Raw genomic sequence first — 13,630 nt, forward strand, 5'->3', positions numbered from 1 at the left:
TGGCGTTGTTCCCAGCTCCGAGGCCCCACTGCTGGCTGGGGCTGCTGAACTCGTGGCACTGCCAGGTGGCAGTGGGTGCCCGGCACCACTGGGGACGTCGGTGGGAATCAGTGAGGCACAACCTGCCCTGGCACAGCTCAGCACGGGGCACTGCAGCTTGGCTCTGCTTTGGCTCCACTTTGGCACAGGTTTGGCTCCACTTTTTGGCACAGTTTTGGCTCCACTTTGGCCCAGCTTGGCACAGCCCGGCAGTTGGGTGTGGCATTGGAAGGGGTTTGGCACCAGTTTGGCACCGCTTTGTACCTCAGCACCCCTTGGTGCAGCTCAATGGCCCCGTGGGTGTGGCCAACGTGGAGGGGGCGTGGCAGGAGGGGCGTGGTCGGGATGAATGGGAGCGGTTTTGGCGTGGATAGTTGGGGGGAATGGGGCGTGGTTCTGAAGGGGCGTGGCAGATGAGGGGCGTGGTCAGGACGAGGGGGCGTGGCCTCCACGCAGACATGGTGTGCATGGAGGAAGGGGCGTGGTTTGAGGTAGGCGTAGCATCTGCACGGAGGGGGCGTGGTTATGGGAAGAGGGCGTGGTTATGGCGAAGGGGGCGTGGTTACGGAAAGGGGGCGTGGTTATGGGGAAGGGGCGTGGTTATGGGAGATGTGTGTGGTTATCGGGGAGTGGGTGTGGTTTATACGGAGGGGGCGTGGTTATGAGGGGGGTGTGTCCGTATTTAGGGGCCGTGTGCGGTGCGGGGCCGCAGTTGGGGCCATGAACGGGGCCATGAATGGAGTGAGGGGGTGGTGTGCAGTGCTGGACGTGCGGCCCCACGGAGAGAGCCCGGTGAGTGAGGACCTTCCTGGGGCAGCCTCTTAGCCCTCCCCTGGGCTTTGGGGCGCCCCACAGCGTTGGGGGGCTGCAGCGGGGTCAGGGGGTCATGGGATGGCGTGGGGTGGTGGGATGGGATCGGGCAGTGGGATGGGAAGATGGGATGGGATAGAGTTTTGTGATGGGGTTTTGGGGTGGATGGGGCTCTGGGATGTCCTGGTTTGGTCTCGTGGCTCTGGGGCAGTGGAACCTGGCTTAGGTGGACTGGGGGCTGCTCCAGGCCCCTTCCCTGTATCCCCTTTCCTTTATTCCCACCTCCATGGTCCCCTTCCCCATATTCCCATCCCTGTATCCCTGAGTCCCTGCATCTGAAGCGCTGGTGCCAGGGCACAGATGTGGCCCTGGGTGGATGAGGGTAGAGGAGCAGCTCCCGAGCTCCGCAATGCCATAGGGACGCATTGGATCTGTGGGGCACTGGGGACCCCCAGCCCTCCCCATTGCTCATTGGTGCTGAATTCCTTGAGCTCACGGCCGTGTGCTCCCGTTGAGAGGCGCCGTTCACAGCTTGTGTTTTGGGATTACTCATTGCTTACAGAACCACCCGTGTTTTCCCTCCCCTATCGCTCACTTTTCCCCATTGCAGGCAGTTGCGGAAGGGCTCCGGGTGGGGCTGGCAGCGGCCCAGCACCGTGGCTCCATCCCAGCATGGGCTGAAGCTCCGGTGTGGGGCCGACGGGCGCCGCTCGCCCCATGGCTTTCTGTCAGTTTTTGGGGCACCGCGGCGTCCCCGTGCCCGGCCCCACCGGGTGACTCAGCCCCAATTCCCGCAGCCTCCTCCTGGCCTTATAAGGAGCGGCGGCGGTGGCGGCGTTGGGCTCGTTTGGTTAATGGGTTATTAGGGTGATAAGCGCCTGTGTCACGCCGGGCATCTCTGGAGCTCGTTGCTAATTACCCCCGGTGATGGCCCCCGGGTCAGGTCCGGCCTGTTCCTGCCCAGCGTTGGGATGGAACGCGCGGTATTCATCGGCCCCATTGGGTTGTGTTGAGTTTTGGGGGTGAGAAAAGCGCCTACCAGAGCCCATCCCATGGAGATGGCAACCCCCAATGATCACAAACCGAGGAGCTGTGGGGACAGCAGTGAGCGCAGAGCCCCAGAATCCCAGTGTGGGAGCACGGCGGAGCTCAGGGGGCAGACGGCATCGCACCTCCGGTGTGCACCATGGCCACCCAGCATCCCCTTCCACAGCGGTTTGTGCCTCGCAGCCCCTCCGGGATGTCCCCAGAAGCCGCCCCGATGCCATGCGCTGCGGTGCTGCAGGGAAGGAGCAGTGCAGGGAGAGGTTGGCTGCACCGGAGTTGCTCGCGGCGCCGCAGAGCAGGTTCCTCCCAGAGCAGCCCTGCAGCTCCCGGGCCGTACTCCATCTGTGGCACACAGCATTGGGAATGCAGAGCCTGCCCAGGGCTCCTGCTGGCTCTGTCTCTGGGAGCCACGTTGCTCCTCACCGTGTCCCGTCTGCGTCAGCCCGGTGCTGGATTTATCCAGAGTTGGGTTCTATCGTGACAGAAGCAGCCGCGTGCTGACTGCTACATCGTTCCGAGGGCGGTGATGGAAATCGGCGTTGCGCTCGCTGCTTATCGCGGCGCATCTTCCCCGGGAGCGGGATTCCCTCGGAGCATTGGCAGCGCCCCACCCTCGCGTGGGCTTGTGGGGCCAGGGACGGCGGCGGGCGTGGGATCCTCCGGTTGTAAACAACGCTGCGAGCGGGCCCACGTGGGGCGGCTGCTGGGATCCTGGTGGCTCCGCAGCCGCACACTGAGCCCAGAGCCCCTCGCTCGGATAATTCCGTGATGCCGTGATCTTTGAGGCCACTTCCAACCACTCTGTGACCCCATTGTGCTATAATCTATAGGCTCCCTTCCAACCCAGCTGTGCTGTGGTCCCATGGCTCCAGGATTCCTGTTTGCTTCCCATGTCCATGGAGAGACACGGGGACGCTTTGCGTGCAGGTGCTGCCGTGAGCCGCTTCCCTGCCCTATAAAACCGCGGGCGCTCCTCTGACCTCACCACCAGAATGAGCGCTGTGGGTGCTGTGTGTGCTGCGCGTCGAGCTTGGAATTTTTTCCAACCGCTTCGACCTTCTTGTTTCTTCGATAGGAAAACCTTCCCTGGAGTAGGAGTTGTGGGGTTAAGCGGTCGGTGCTTTGTGTGGGGTGGAACGAAGGGGTCCCTGCAGGAGGAACCCTCCTCTCCCAGGAGCCCAGGCAAAGCGGGAGCAGCGTACACCCAATATTTTGGAAACAAACCCACGGCTTGTCGAGACTTGGGCGGTGCAGAGAGCGCTTGGAAGCGGAGCGGCACAATCCCTTGGCGTTGCTCCGAGGGTGACGTGGCCAGGCGTGGTGTGGGGCGGGCACCGACCGGGGCTGGGTGCGGGGTGCTGAGCGGCCCCAGAGCACCGGGATCTGCTGCAGGTCGCTGGGAGCATGAGTAGCCCAGGAGTTGGTGAGGTCAGTGTGGGATGGGTTTGGGGGGCCAAAATGGGGCAGTTTGGGTGCCGTGCGCCACTTTAGGGGTGTTCCATGTTCTGTGTGCCGAACGTCGCCAGAGTGCCCACGCTGGGAGGCTGTGCTGGTGGGAAGGGCTTGGGCACGCAGCAGTGCTGCTGATGGCCACGGTCCCTCTGCTCAGCTCCGAGGGGTCGATCTGACTCTGGCTGTGTGGAGAGGGCAGGGAGGAGGAGAACCCTGAGCTGCTTTGCTCCTCTCTGGAACGTCACCGAGGTCCCTGCGCGGCGGCTGTGTTACAAGTCTGGTGGTTCTTCCTTTGCTCTACCTCCGCCTCAGCTCCTCTGAGCCCTGATGGGCTTGACGAATGTTGTTGCTGCACGCTAACTTGCTCGGTTGGAGTCGGGTGTTGTTCTGAGGGCTGCGGCTTCCCAACCGCGCCGGGCTGCTGCGCTGGGTGGCTGCGACCTAAATCCCACCCTCTTGTTCCAGGAGAGCGTGAAGGTGCTGAGGCTGACGCTGCCGAATGAGCTCCCGGGCGAGCGGCGCGAGCAGACGAAGCAGAAGGTGCGCTCCCACCAGTACAGGGACTCCACGATGGGTTCGCTGTGGGGAGGGGGCTGGGATTTAGGACACAGATCTATGGTTTGGATTGGAAGGGGCCCTTAAAAGGCCGTCTGCTCCCACCCCTCTGCGATGAAGAGGGACAAGGTTCCCCCAGCCCAAACCATTTCTTTGGTCTTATGGTTCTGAAGATGATCTGTATGGCTCCTTCCAACCCAACCATCCTATGGTTCTGCAGCTGATCATTAAGGTCAGAGGATAACAGAATCATTTGAGTTGGAAGAGACCCTTAAAGGCCATCTGGTCCAACCCCCCTGTGATGAACGGAGACACCCACAGCTCCGTCAGCGCTCACAGCCCATTAGCCTGACCTTGGGTGTCTCCAGGGACAGGACACCACTGCCCACATACCTCTGTGGAACCTGTGCCAGGGCCTCACCGCCCTTCTCATAAAAACCTTCTTCCTCCTACCCTGCCCAAATCTCCCTCTTTTAATTGGAAACCATTTCCTCTTGTCCTGTCACGCACCCTCTGCTGAAGAGTCCGTCCCCATCTCTCTTACAGTCCTTTACATCCTCAACACTGCTCTCAGCTCCCCCGGAGCCCTCTCCTCTCCGTGCTGTACAGCCCCAGCTCTCAGCCTGTCCTGTAGGGGAGGTGTTCCATCCCATAGATCGTTCCATCCCATGGAAGCCTTACGAGTTGGGAAGCGCAGCTCCCGATGCATTCAGCACTTTGGTGCCAGCTCCTCAGCTGCGCACGGTGCCATGCTGCTTTGCCGCAGCACACGGTGCTGATTTGCCTAGCGCCGGGCAAGCTGTTCCAGCCGGGCTGGTCCCAGAGCTCTGCTCTTTGTGTCTCGCAGCCAGTGGGAAAAGCCTTCGCCATGGTGGCCAACAGATCGAGCAACGGCCACGCGCTGGCGTCTGAGCGCATCAAGTCCAACGATGGCGATGAGGAGATCATCAAGGTGGGTTCCTGGCTCCCAGGGCTGTGTTCAGCCGCAAGAAAATAGGGAAAAAAAGTGGTATTGGAGGCTGAGGGGCACCCACTGGCTTCAGAACCTGGTGGAGAAAGAGAGTGGTGGAAAATGAAGGGCACTTGTTGGTTTCCAACAAAGTAGGGAACGAGAACGGTGACGTGGGAATGTGCAGAGTGCATCAGAGGGGTTGGGGTCGGTGCTATGGCGTTGGTGCTATGGGGTGGTTTCTCTCTTTCAGGTCTATCTGAAGGCGAGGGCTGAGGGCAGTGCGAACCACGAGGAGCATGTCAGCCAGCTGAAGAGCGAAGTTCGGCACATCCAGGAGGTATCCACGACCCCTAGGGACTCGGGTTGCAATGCCACACCATGCTATGCCGAGCTGTGCCGCGCTGCGCTGGCAAACTGGCTTAACCCTCCAGTTTGTTGACTTGCCCGTACAGGGCAGTTGTCTAATCAAGCGCCATAAATTAATTCAGCCTGACTAATTGCTCTGCTATATGGACTGAATTTGAAGAGAATTGCGCGATGACTTTCCCCCAAGGCTGTCCCCTGCGTGCCTGGGTGCGGCGGTGCCTCTCGTTAAAAGGCAGTTTCTTTGGAATGTCTCATCTCCCAAAGTAAACTGGTTGATGAGCTCTGGGCCCATTAACCCTTCCTCTGCTCCTGCTGGGACACGGCTGCCGGGGAGGCAGAGAGCTTGCAAGGCGTGGAAGTGGTTGTGTGGTGGCTCTGGGCTGCGTGACTTAGCCAGAAAGTGGGGAAAAATTGGGAACAAAAATAGAAGGAAAAAAAAGAGAGGGTTAAGTTTGGGTTTGCTCTCACCTGAATTTCTGTGCTGAATTTCTCTGCTGGTCCCAGAGCAGCTGTAATCCTGTGCATGAAGAGACAAGAATTAGCTCAAGCCGTGAGCCGTGGTGGTGGCTGTGATGCTGGGAGGGATGGAGTGGAAAGGACGGGCTGCCTCCTGCCCCACTGCACCACCATCGGCAAAACGCTTCACCCCCAGCCCCTAAACCAAGTGGGGCAGGGAGCTCCAGACCTACAACCAAGTGGTGTGTGACTGGGGCATGGAGCTCAGCACCTCCAGCCCCCAAACGAAGCGGCGGTTTATGGGGGCAGGGCCGAAGCCGCACTGCCATGCCATCGGAATGCTTTCCTTTGTGAAGGGCTGGGGCGAAGCCTGCACAGCACTGCCCTGCTCACTTTCTCTGACTAATTTGGGGAGCTGCACGTCAAGACTGTGCATGTCGGAGTCCTGCAGGGAGGAACAAGGGTCTTCCCAGCGCTTCAGAGGTGTGATCGATGAGTAACGCAGGAAAAATCCTCCCCATTGTTGCTCTTTTGGGTTACTTCTCCCCATGAGTGTGAGAAAGCCGCTGGGCGAGGACGGTGCCCTCGCAGCAGAGCTCCCGTAGCATGCAGTGTAGGGAAGCGATGGATCGCGGGTCGGTGCTGGGCGTCCTCGCGGCCCCTGCACCCATGTTTGGTTTCTTTGGGGTTGAACAACTCTGCGGTGTGGGTTGAGCTAAATTGACTTGCCTTTGCCAGGCTAGAAGTTTTTTGAAGAAGCTGCGGGAAGACTTAAGTAGTAAACTTGAGAGCAGACAAGGAGATAAAGAGCACGCACAGGTAATGGGAGCGCGTCTTGGGCGTTGATTGACACGCGCTTTGTAAAAAAAAGATGTCGTCTTTGGGTCCAGAAAGCAAAAAAAGGGGCCTTGCAGGTTATGGTGCTTGTGGCACCCACTCGGCAGCACTCATAGAATCATAGAATATCCCAAGTTGGACAGAACCCATAAGGATCATTGAGTCCAACTCACAGAAATCCCAAGTTGGACAGGACCCATAAGGATCATCAAGTCCAGCCCGTGGCTCCACAAAGGACCACCCCAAAATCAGACCCTATGTCTGAGAAGACACCTACAGGTAACGTGAGAAACCTGCACCAGTGGGTAAGGAGTCAGGACGTGGGACGCATCGGCATCGCGCGCTCTGCATGCTCCTCTGCCAGAAACGGGGCCGGGATCGCTGCGGGGCTGCGTTGGGTGTGCGTGGCTGTGCCGTTGGTATTATAGGGTTGGTGCTGCTTATCCCACGCAGGTGGTGCTGGAGGAGCAGAACGGGAGCTGGCTGCACCCCGAGAGGCTCCGTGCTGAGCCTTGGGAGGAGCAGGTATGTGGAACAGAGGGACATCAGTTTTGTGTGTAGGAACACCAGCTTTAGTTTGCTGTCCTCAGGAAGGGATCTTCCACTTTGTCTCCAGTGAGCTCTAGCAGTAGGGTTCTATCAGTGACAGGACTGAGAGTGCAGCCCAGAGCAATAAAAATCATAGAATCCCAGAACCTTCGGGACTGGAATGAATTGTCCCCACCATCTCTGCACCCTCTGTGGGGCTCTCCCCAGAAGTTCCCTGTCTACCTGGAACTGGGGAGCCCTGTGCTGGGCTCAGTGCTCCCGCTGTGCCCTCCCCAGGGCAGAGCAAAGGGGAGGAGCACTGCCCTGCCCTGCTGGCCCCACTCTGGGCAATGCAACCCAGGTCCCATTGGCCTTCTTGGCCACCAGGGCAGACTGCTGGCTCATGGTCAGCTGTTGGCCAGCTGTTGGTCAACCAGGACACTTGGCTATGAGGACACATTACTGTGGCCCATGGTCACCTGCTAGCCCTCCACTGATCAACTGTTGGCTGACCAGGACACCACTCATCTTCTTGGCCACCAGGGCATGCTGCTGGCTCATGGCCAACAGTTGGCCAACCACTGGTCAACTGTTGGTCAACCAGGACCCCCAGGTCCTTCTCCGCAGAGCCCCTTTCCAGTAGCTCAGCCCCCAACCTGCACTGATGCTGTGACTTTCCTCCCCAGGTGCAGGATCCTACACTGCCCTTGGCGATCCCCAGCAGATTCCACTCCACCCGACTCTCAGGGGCAGGGCACGTTGCTTCGAGGGCTGGAGGCTGGAGCTGGGTGTGGGAGGGAGGGTGGGAGCTGAGGGGGCTCAGCTCCTCCTTGGTGCACCTCCTTGGTGCTGAGCCTCCCCCGTTAATGTCCTCACAGGATGAGGATTGTTCAGGAGATGATGTGGAGAAGATGCGGCAGATGACGAGGAGGCTGTTCACGAGGCTGCAGGAGGCTGAGAAATGCCATCAGCTGGAGAAGAAGGACCTCGAGGTGAGTGCATTGAGCACCTCCCCATTCAGAATGGGATTTTGAGTTGGTTCGTTTTCATTTTGGAAGCCACAGGCAGCTCTCCCATCAGCCGATGTTGTCCCATCCCTGCAGTGCTGTGCCCTGGCTCCTGTCCTTCAGAGCTCAGTGCCGCTGCAGCCTCTGACCCCTTCCTTGGAACGGGTCAGGACACAGCGGCCATGCTGCTGTCACCAAATGGCTGCTGTCACCTCCATATGACAGCTTCCCTCTGCCAAGTTGTGCTGGCACAGCTGCCATGCTGCATGGTCCCCTCAGGTCGTGTTCCTGTGATGTCTCAGCTCCCATCCTGTCCCACAGTCCAAACTGGTCTCAGGAGCTCAGGGCCTGCCCTGAAGCTGGGTAGGAATGGCCCTGGGGACATGGCCCGGAGCAGTGACCACATTCTCCAGTGCAGGGACATCAGCGGTGACACATGTCCTGGTCCTTGTGTGCAGGAAGCCACGTGTCCATGGTGGCACATGGGGATTTTCTTTGGCATTTTTTGGTTGGATGTGACACTGGCTGTGGGGTCTTAGCCTGGGCAGAGGCATTGGGGATGGGTCTGGGGATCTTCAAGTGTTCTCCACTTGCCTTGTTGGAACCCAGTTCCTGCATTGTGGGGATGCACAGGGGACACGTGTCCCTCTCCCACTCTGAGCATTGGCACTGGCTCTCGGGGTTGGTTTGGAGCAGGAGGAGCCCACAGATGGCCCCACACCACACGCGGCTCAGAGCAAACACGTTCCTCGTGTTGGAGGTGTGTTTCTTGCAAGAACATTTCGGCACTCACTCCTTTGAAGTGCTTTGAAGCTGGGGAGCTTGGCAAAGAACCTCTCTTAGAAGCATGCCGGGCTGCTTGCCTTCAGCAAAACCCTCCTGCCGAGACCCCCAAAGCACAACTGGGCTCCAGGGGCTGTGCTGGGTGGGCGCTGAGGGCTCTCTGTCCCTTTGCAGAGGACAGCGTCACGGTACCGGGAGGAAGCAGAGCAGACGAGCCATGCCCTGCAGAGAGCAGAGAGGAGTGTGGTGGAAAAGGAGGTGCAGGTGGACGAGCTGCAGAGGCTGCTGGCGGGGATGGAGAAGGTACCAGCACTGCGGTCCCTTGTTCTGCCCCTGTGCAGAGCTTGGCTTCCCTACCACGTTTATCCCAAAAGCCCTCGTGAGACAACTGCTGGGAACAGCTCCGTCCGACTGGTCCTGCTTTAGGCTTGCATTCCCCGGGTCTAGAAGATCTGGTTGGTCTGTGCAAAGCCTTCCTGCTGGGTATCCTAGAGATGAGCACACAGTCTAGACAGCTGCCCGGTTCTTCTCGTGGGGGCATTAACACAGCCTGCAGCCTGTGTTGTTAATTATCCAGCTGTGGGCTGCTCATAGTAGCATTAAACTCATAAATCTAACAGTGCAGTACGAGCATGAAGCAATGTGGGATGTTCTTGGGCCCAAGAGTGAGGAAGAGGAGTGTAGAATCGTAGAACGTATGGGTTAGAAGGGACCCTGGAGACCATAGAACCATGAGATCACAGAATCATTGGGTTGGAAGGGTCCCTAAAAAAACACCCCCCATCCTATCACTATCTCCCTGCGTACAAAGCCACTCTCCCTCCTATTTATGAGCTCCTCTTAGGCACTGAGCTGCTTTGTGCCTCCCTGCATCCCAGGGTGAAGGAGTGGGATGTCTGCTGTCAGTCACTCCGCAGTGCCCCTGTCTGTCTGTCTGTCTGTCTGTCCGTCTGTCCCATGTGTAAGCGCAGGGTTGGTGCAAACAACCCGCGGGCTTGGCGGGAGCCTGCACTGCATCTGCTCAGCGCAGGAGGCAGGCAGCATGTGTTGCGACTTGCTTCCCCCGCGTGTAACTCAGCCCCTCGCCCCGCTGCAGGAGCACAGGAGTTTGCTGCTGAAGATGAAAGACAGCGAAGAAGAGCTGGCACGGCTGAGAAGTGTGGAAGGTGACAAGCTCGCCGAACAGGACCGGTGAGGCTCAGCCTCTGCCAACGCCGCAGCAAGCCCACGCCGCCGGGTCGGGGTGTCAGCGCGCCGGGGCATGACTGCACATTCCTGCGCAGGGCGTGCTCGTCTCTGGCTTGCAAAACAGCACCCCATGAGCTGACTCATCCCCAAATACCTCCCGCAGCACAGCTCGGCGCTGCCCGGGACCTCTAGCGGCTGCGATCCTGCCCTGGGTGCTGGGCTGGCTTCACCCAGGCGGTATCCATGTGCTGTGGGGGTTAATTGGCAATGAGTCGTTACTGGAAGGCCTCGTTTGTGGGCTGACTCTTCCTGATGTTCTCGTGTCCCTGCAGTCTGCCTCGGGAGGCTTTGTGGCTCCTGTTTGGATTGGGTTTGTCTCTGCTTCTGCTCACCTTGTGTCAAGACCTGCGTGGCTGTGGTGGGGGATGGAAGCTGGGCCAAGCGGGGTTGTGCCCTCCTGGGGAGGGGTCTGATGGCTGCTGGATTCTCCCATCATGTTTTCCCAGGTCGGCCAAGCTGGAGAAGGAGGTGGCCATGCTGCGGGAGAAGATCCACCACCTGGACGATATGCTGAAGAGCCAGCAGCGCAAGGTCCGCCAAATGATCGAGCAGGTGAGCGGGATGGGCTCAGCGTGGCTCTGTGGGGCTGACCCAGAGCCCTGTGCAACCGCCCCAGAGCGGTGACAAACACAGTGACAGCACAGTGACAAACCCTGCAGTGACAGCACAGTGGTGACAGTGGCGCCTGGGGAAGGTAATAAGAGGGCTCTGGAAGAGTGGAGGCTCAAACGGTGCAAACAGAGGCTGCTTCACCCAGGGCTGAATTCTCAGACTTAATTTGAGGCTTTTCTAATTGTTTTCAATGCAGATCGTGGAGTTAATGCTGTGGGTGTGAGGCTGGCTGAGCCGCCCTCCTTCCTCCGTGCTGCTTAACCCACGCACACATGAAAAGGATTTTCTTTTTTAAGCCACCATGAATGTTCTCTTACAGCTCCAGAACTCCAAAACGGTGATTCAGGCCAAAGATGCTGTGATCCAGGAGCTGAAGGAGAAAGTCGCTTACCTGGAGGCTGAGGTGCGTCCCAGCAGGGTTGTTTTGGGGTCTGCTTTGGGATCAGGGCACTGCTGGGTGCAGTGAGTTCTAGGCAGGGCAGCAGCAGCACAGCCATCCCCTGGGAATGTCACTTTGTGGTGTCACCAAGGGCTGTGTTGTGGTGGCTCCCAGCGAAGCCAGGGCTGCTGTGAGCTCCAGCAGAGTCTGAAATAACTTAATCTTGCACATTTCTCTGGCAGCAGAGCCCAGCTTGCTCGCAGAGCTGCATGCATGTCAGAAATTAGAATTGCATTCCAGCCTCTGGGATCATAGCAAGTGTCAGTCTTCTCTCCTTTCTTGGAGAAACACTGAGCCTGCATCAGCAGTTGAGCATTTCCTTCCCTCCGTGGTGATTTGTTTTGCTAATCTTTGTGTGGGGACAGTGTTTGAGCAAAAAGGCAGAGAACGATCCAGGACTCCCACATTCTGGGTCCTCCCTGGCTCCTCGGGGAGCAATTCCCATACAGGGCTGGATTTATTTCTCCTTAAGGAAAGCTGCCCCATGGTAATGGAGCAGCCCCACATTGCCCAGCACAGACCTGTGCCAGCTGCCCTTTGATCACTCTGGTTCCCACCTCTTGCAGAACCTGGAGATGCACGACCGCATCGAGCACCTGATTGAGAAGCAGGTCAGCTGGGGCGGCCACAGCTCCAGAGCACGTTCCAAGTCGGAGTACGTCAGCAGGTGGGTTTGGGGCTCAGCCCAAGCTCCACATCTCATTCTGGGGCTCTGGGAGGTGGCACTGGGCTTTGGGTCTGCTCCCTCTACCTTCGTGAAGCTGCTGTGTTGTTTCTGCTCCTCCTTTAGGGCGATGCAGCGGAACAGAGGTTCCCCGTGTGGGTGGTTTATGGGGAAACATTCACGGAGCAGTGCTGGGATTACCAATTCCACAGCTTTTGTAGAATCATAGAATGGCTTGGGATGGAAGGGACATCAAAGATCATCTCATTCCAACCCTCTGCCACAGACAGGGTTGCCATCCACCAGCCCAGGCTGCCCAGGATCCCCTCCAACCTGTTCAACGCTTCCAGGGATGGGGCACTCACAACCTTTCTCTCAATTCCACCCAGCTGAACAAATCCTTTTTCTCTTGCAGCAAAAGGCTGATGGGCCCCAAACCGCTGCCTCTCATTCGAGTGGTGGAAACATGAGATTCGAGGGTTGGAGCAAGATGAAGACTCTCCCCTTGTTCTCCTTGACCAGACTTCCCTGCTTGACTGTTCTCTGGCCTCTGTGCTCCGTCTGCTCTGGAGCTGCCGGCGGAGGGCTGTGCCCCGGAGGACAGACGCGGCCAGGGCGGTGCTGGCAGAGGAATAAGGGCTGCGAGGTGCCCACGCTGCTGTCCCTCGGGGTCCCGCGGATGCCAGCCTGGAGCTGGTGGGGACATTGAGGATGAGGTGCTCCTGGGCTGCAGGGCCGGGCTCGCTTCCCTGCTCAGCCCTGGGTTCGCCGGGGCTGCTCTGTGAGCAGCTTCTGGAGGGTCTCATCAAAGCGGAGCCGCCTCTTCAGATTGTAGCTTGCCAACATGGACTCGGGGTTTAAATTATTAAAAAATAATAATAATAAAAATTCACTTACAAGCCAAGAAATCCTCCTGAAACTGGACTCCTTCCTACAATGAAGCCCAATGAGTTGGGAGCCTCCACCTCCAATCTCCAGCACATCTGCTGCTCTGAACCTGGCAAGGCTCCTGTGGCCAAAATCAGTGGATTGACACGATTGATACAGTTGGTGGATCAACATAATCAACACAGCTGGTGGGTCGACACAGTCACTGGATCGACGTAATCGTCATAGAGACTCAATTGCTGGATCAACACGGTCAACACAACTGACACAATTGGCGGAGAGACTCGGTCGGCAGATCAGCGCAATGGACACAATCGGCATAGCAGCACAATCAGTGAATCGACAGTTGACACAGTCGGCGGATCGAAACAACCGGCGTCGCAACAACCTGCTCACAGCCCCTCTCCCATGAGCGTAGAGAAACCGTGCCCCATGTACGTCTCGTGTTTAAACCCAGAGGCGGTTTGGTTTGTACCTATATTTATTTCAATAAATTATTGGTGTCTTCCAAGGAGGTGGCGACAGGCATGATTGCTGCTGTCCAGCTCCAGGGGAGTGTTTGAGGACTGCCTGTCCCATGTTTGAACTGGAAAATACCAACCTGCTTCCTCCGGCCTCGCCCGTTGGTGCCTTGTTACGTGTGCCCGCGCTCGGGTCAATTTAGAGGAACGTTGTTTGTACTGACCGGAGCGGTGAGGCAAAGTGCTGTATGTACACCTCGCGTCTGTTACTACAAAAATACACGTGCCTTAATCTGTCAGCCTGTGCTCTGTTCAATAGATGATGTTAACAGTGCAAATGTACCCGGGCGCGGCGCAAGTTCGCGGTTTTCATAGGATCACAGGGTTCTTTGAGGTGGAAGGGACCTCTAAAGGGACCATCTGGTCCCACCCCCTTCGTCTCAAACCTTTTCTATGGTTTTGTGGTCCTGAGGATGGTCTGTAAGG

The 13,630-nt window shown here is 58.1% G+C and overlaps 1 protein-coding gene across 2 annotated transcripts; it reads left to right on the forward strand.

Annotated features, from left to right (window-relative positions):
* TUFT1 (tuftelin 1) lies at positions 703-13,443 on the forward strand. 2 transcript variants are annotated; one of them, XM_021376598.1, is made up of 13 exons: positions 3,179-3,324; positions 3,814-3,888; positions 4,751-4,855; positions 5,106-5,192; positions 6,416-6,496; positions 6,968-7,039; positions 7,921-8,034; positions 9,007-9,135; positions 9,929-10,023; positions 10,527-10,632; positions 11,012-11,095; positions 11,698-11,798; positions 12,211-13,443. In XM_021376598.1, the coding sequence occupies exons 1-13, from the start codon at positions 3,301-3,303 to the stop codon at positions 12,263-12,265; spliced, it is 1,128 nt and encodes a 375-aa protein (XP_021232273.1). In that variant the 5' UTR covers positions 3,179-3,300; the 3' UTR covers positions 12,266-13,443. The 2 variants fall into 2 exon arrangements, with proteins under 2 accessions (XP_021232274.1, XP_021232273.1); XM_021376599.1 differs by lacking the exons at positions 3,179-3,324; positions 6,416-6,496 and adding an exon at positions 703-831.

This window comes from Numida meleagris, chromosome 24, assembly GCF_002078875.1.
Source record: "Numida meleagris isolate 19003 breed g44 Domestic line chromosome 24, NumMel1.0, whole genome shotgun sequence".
Lineage (NCBI taxonomy): Eukaryota > Metazoa > Chordata > Aves > Galliformes > Numididae > Numida > Numida meleagris.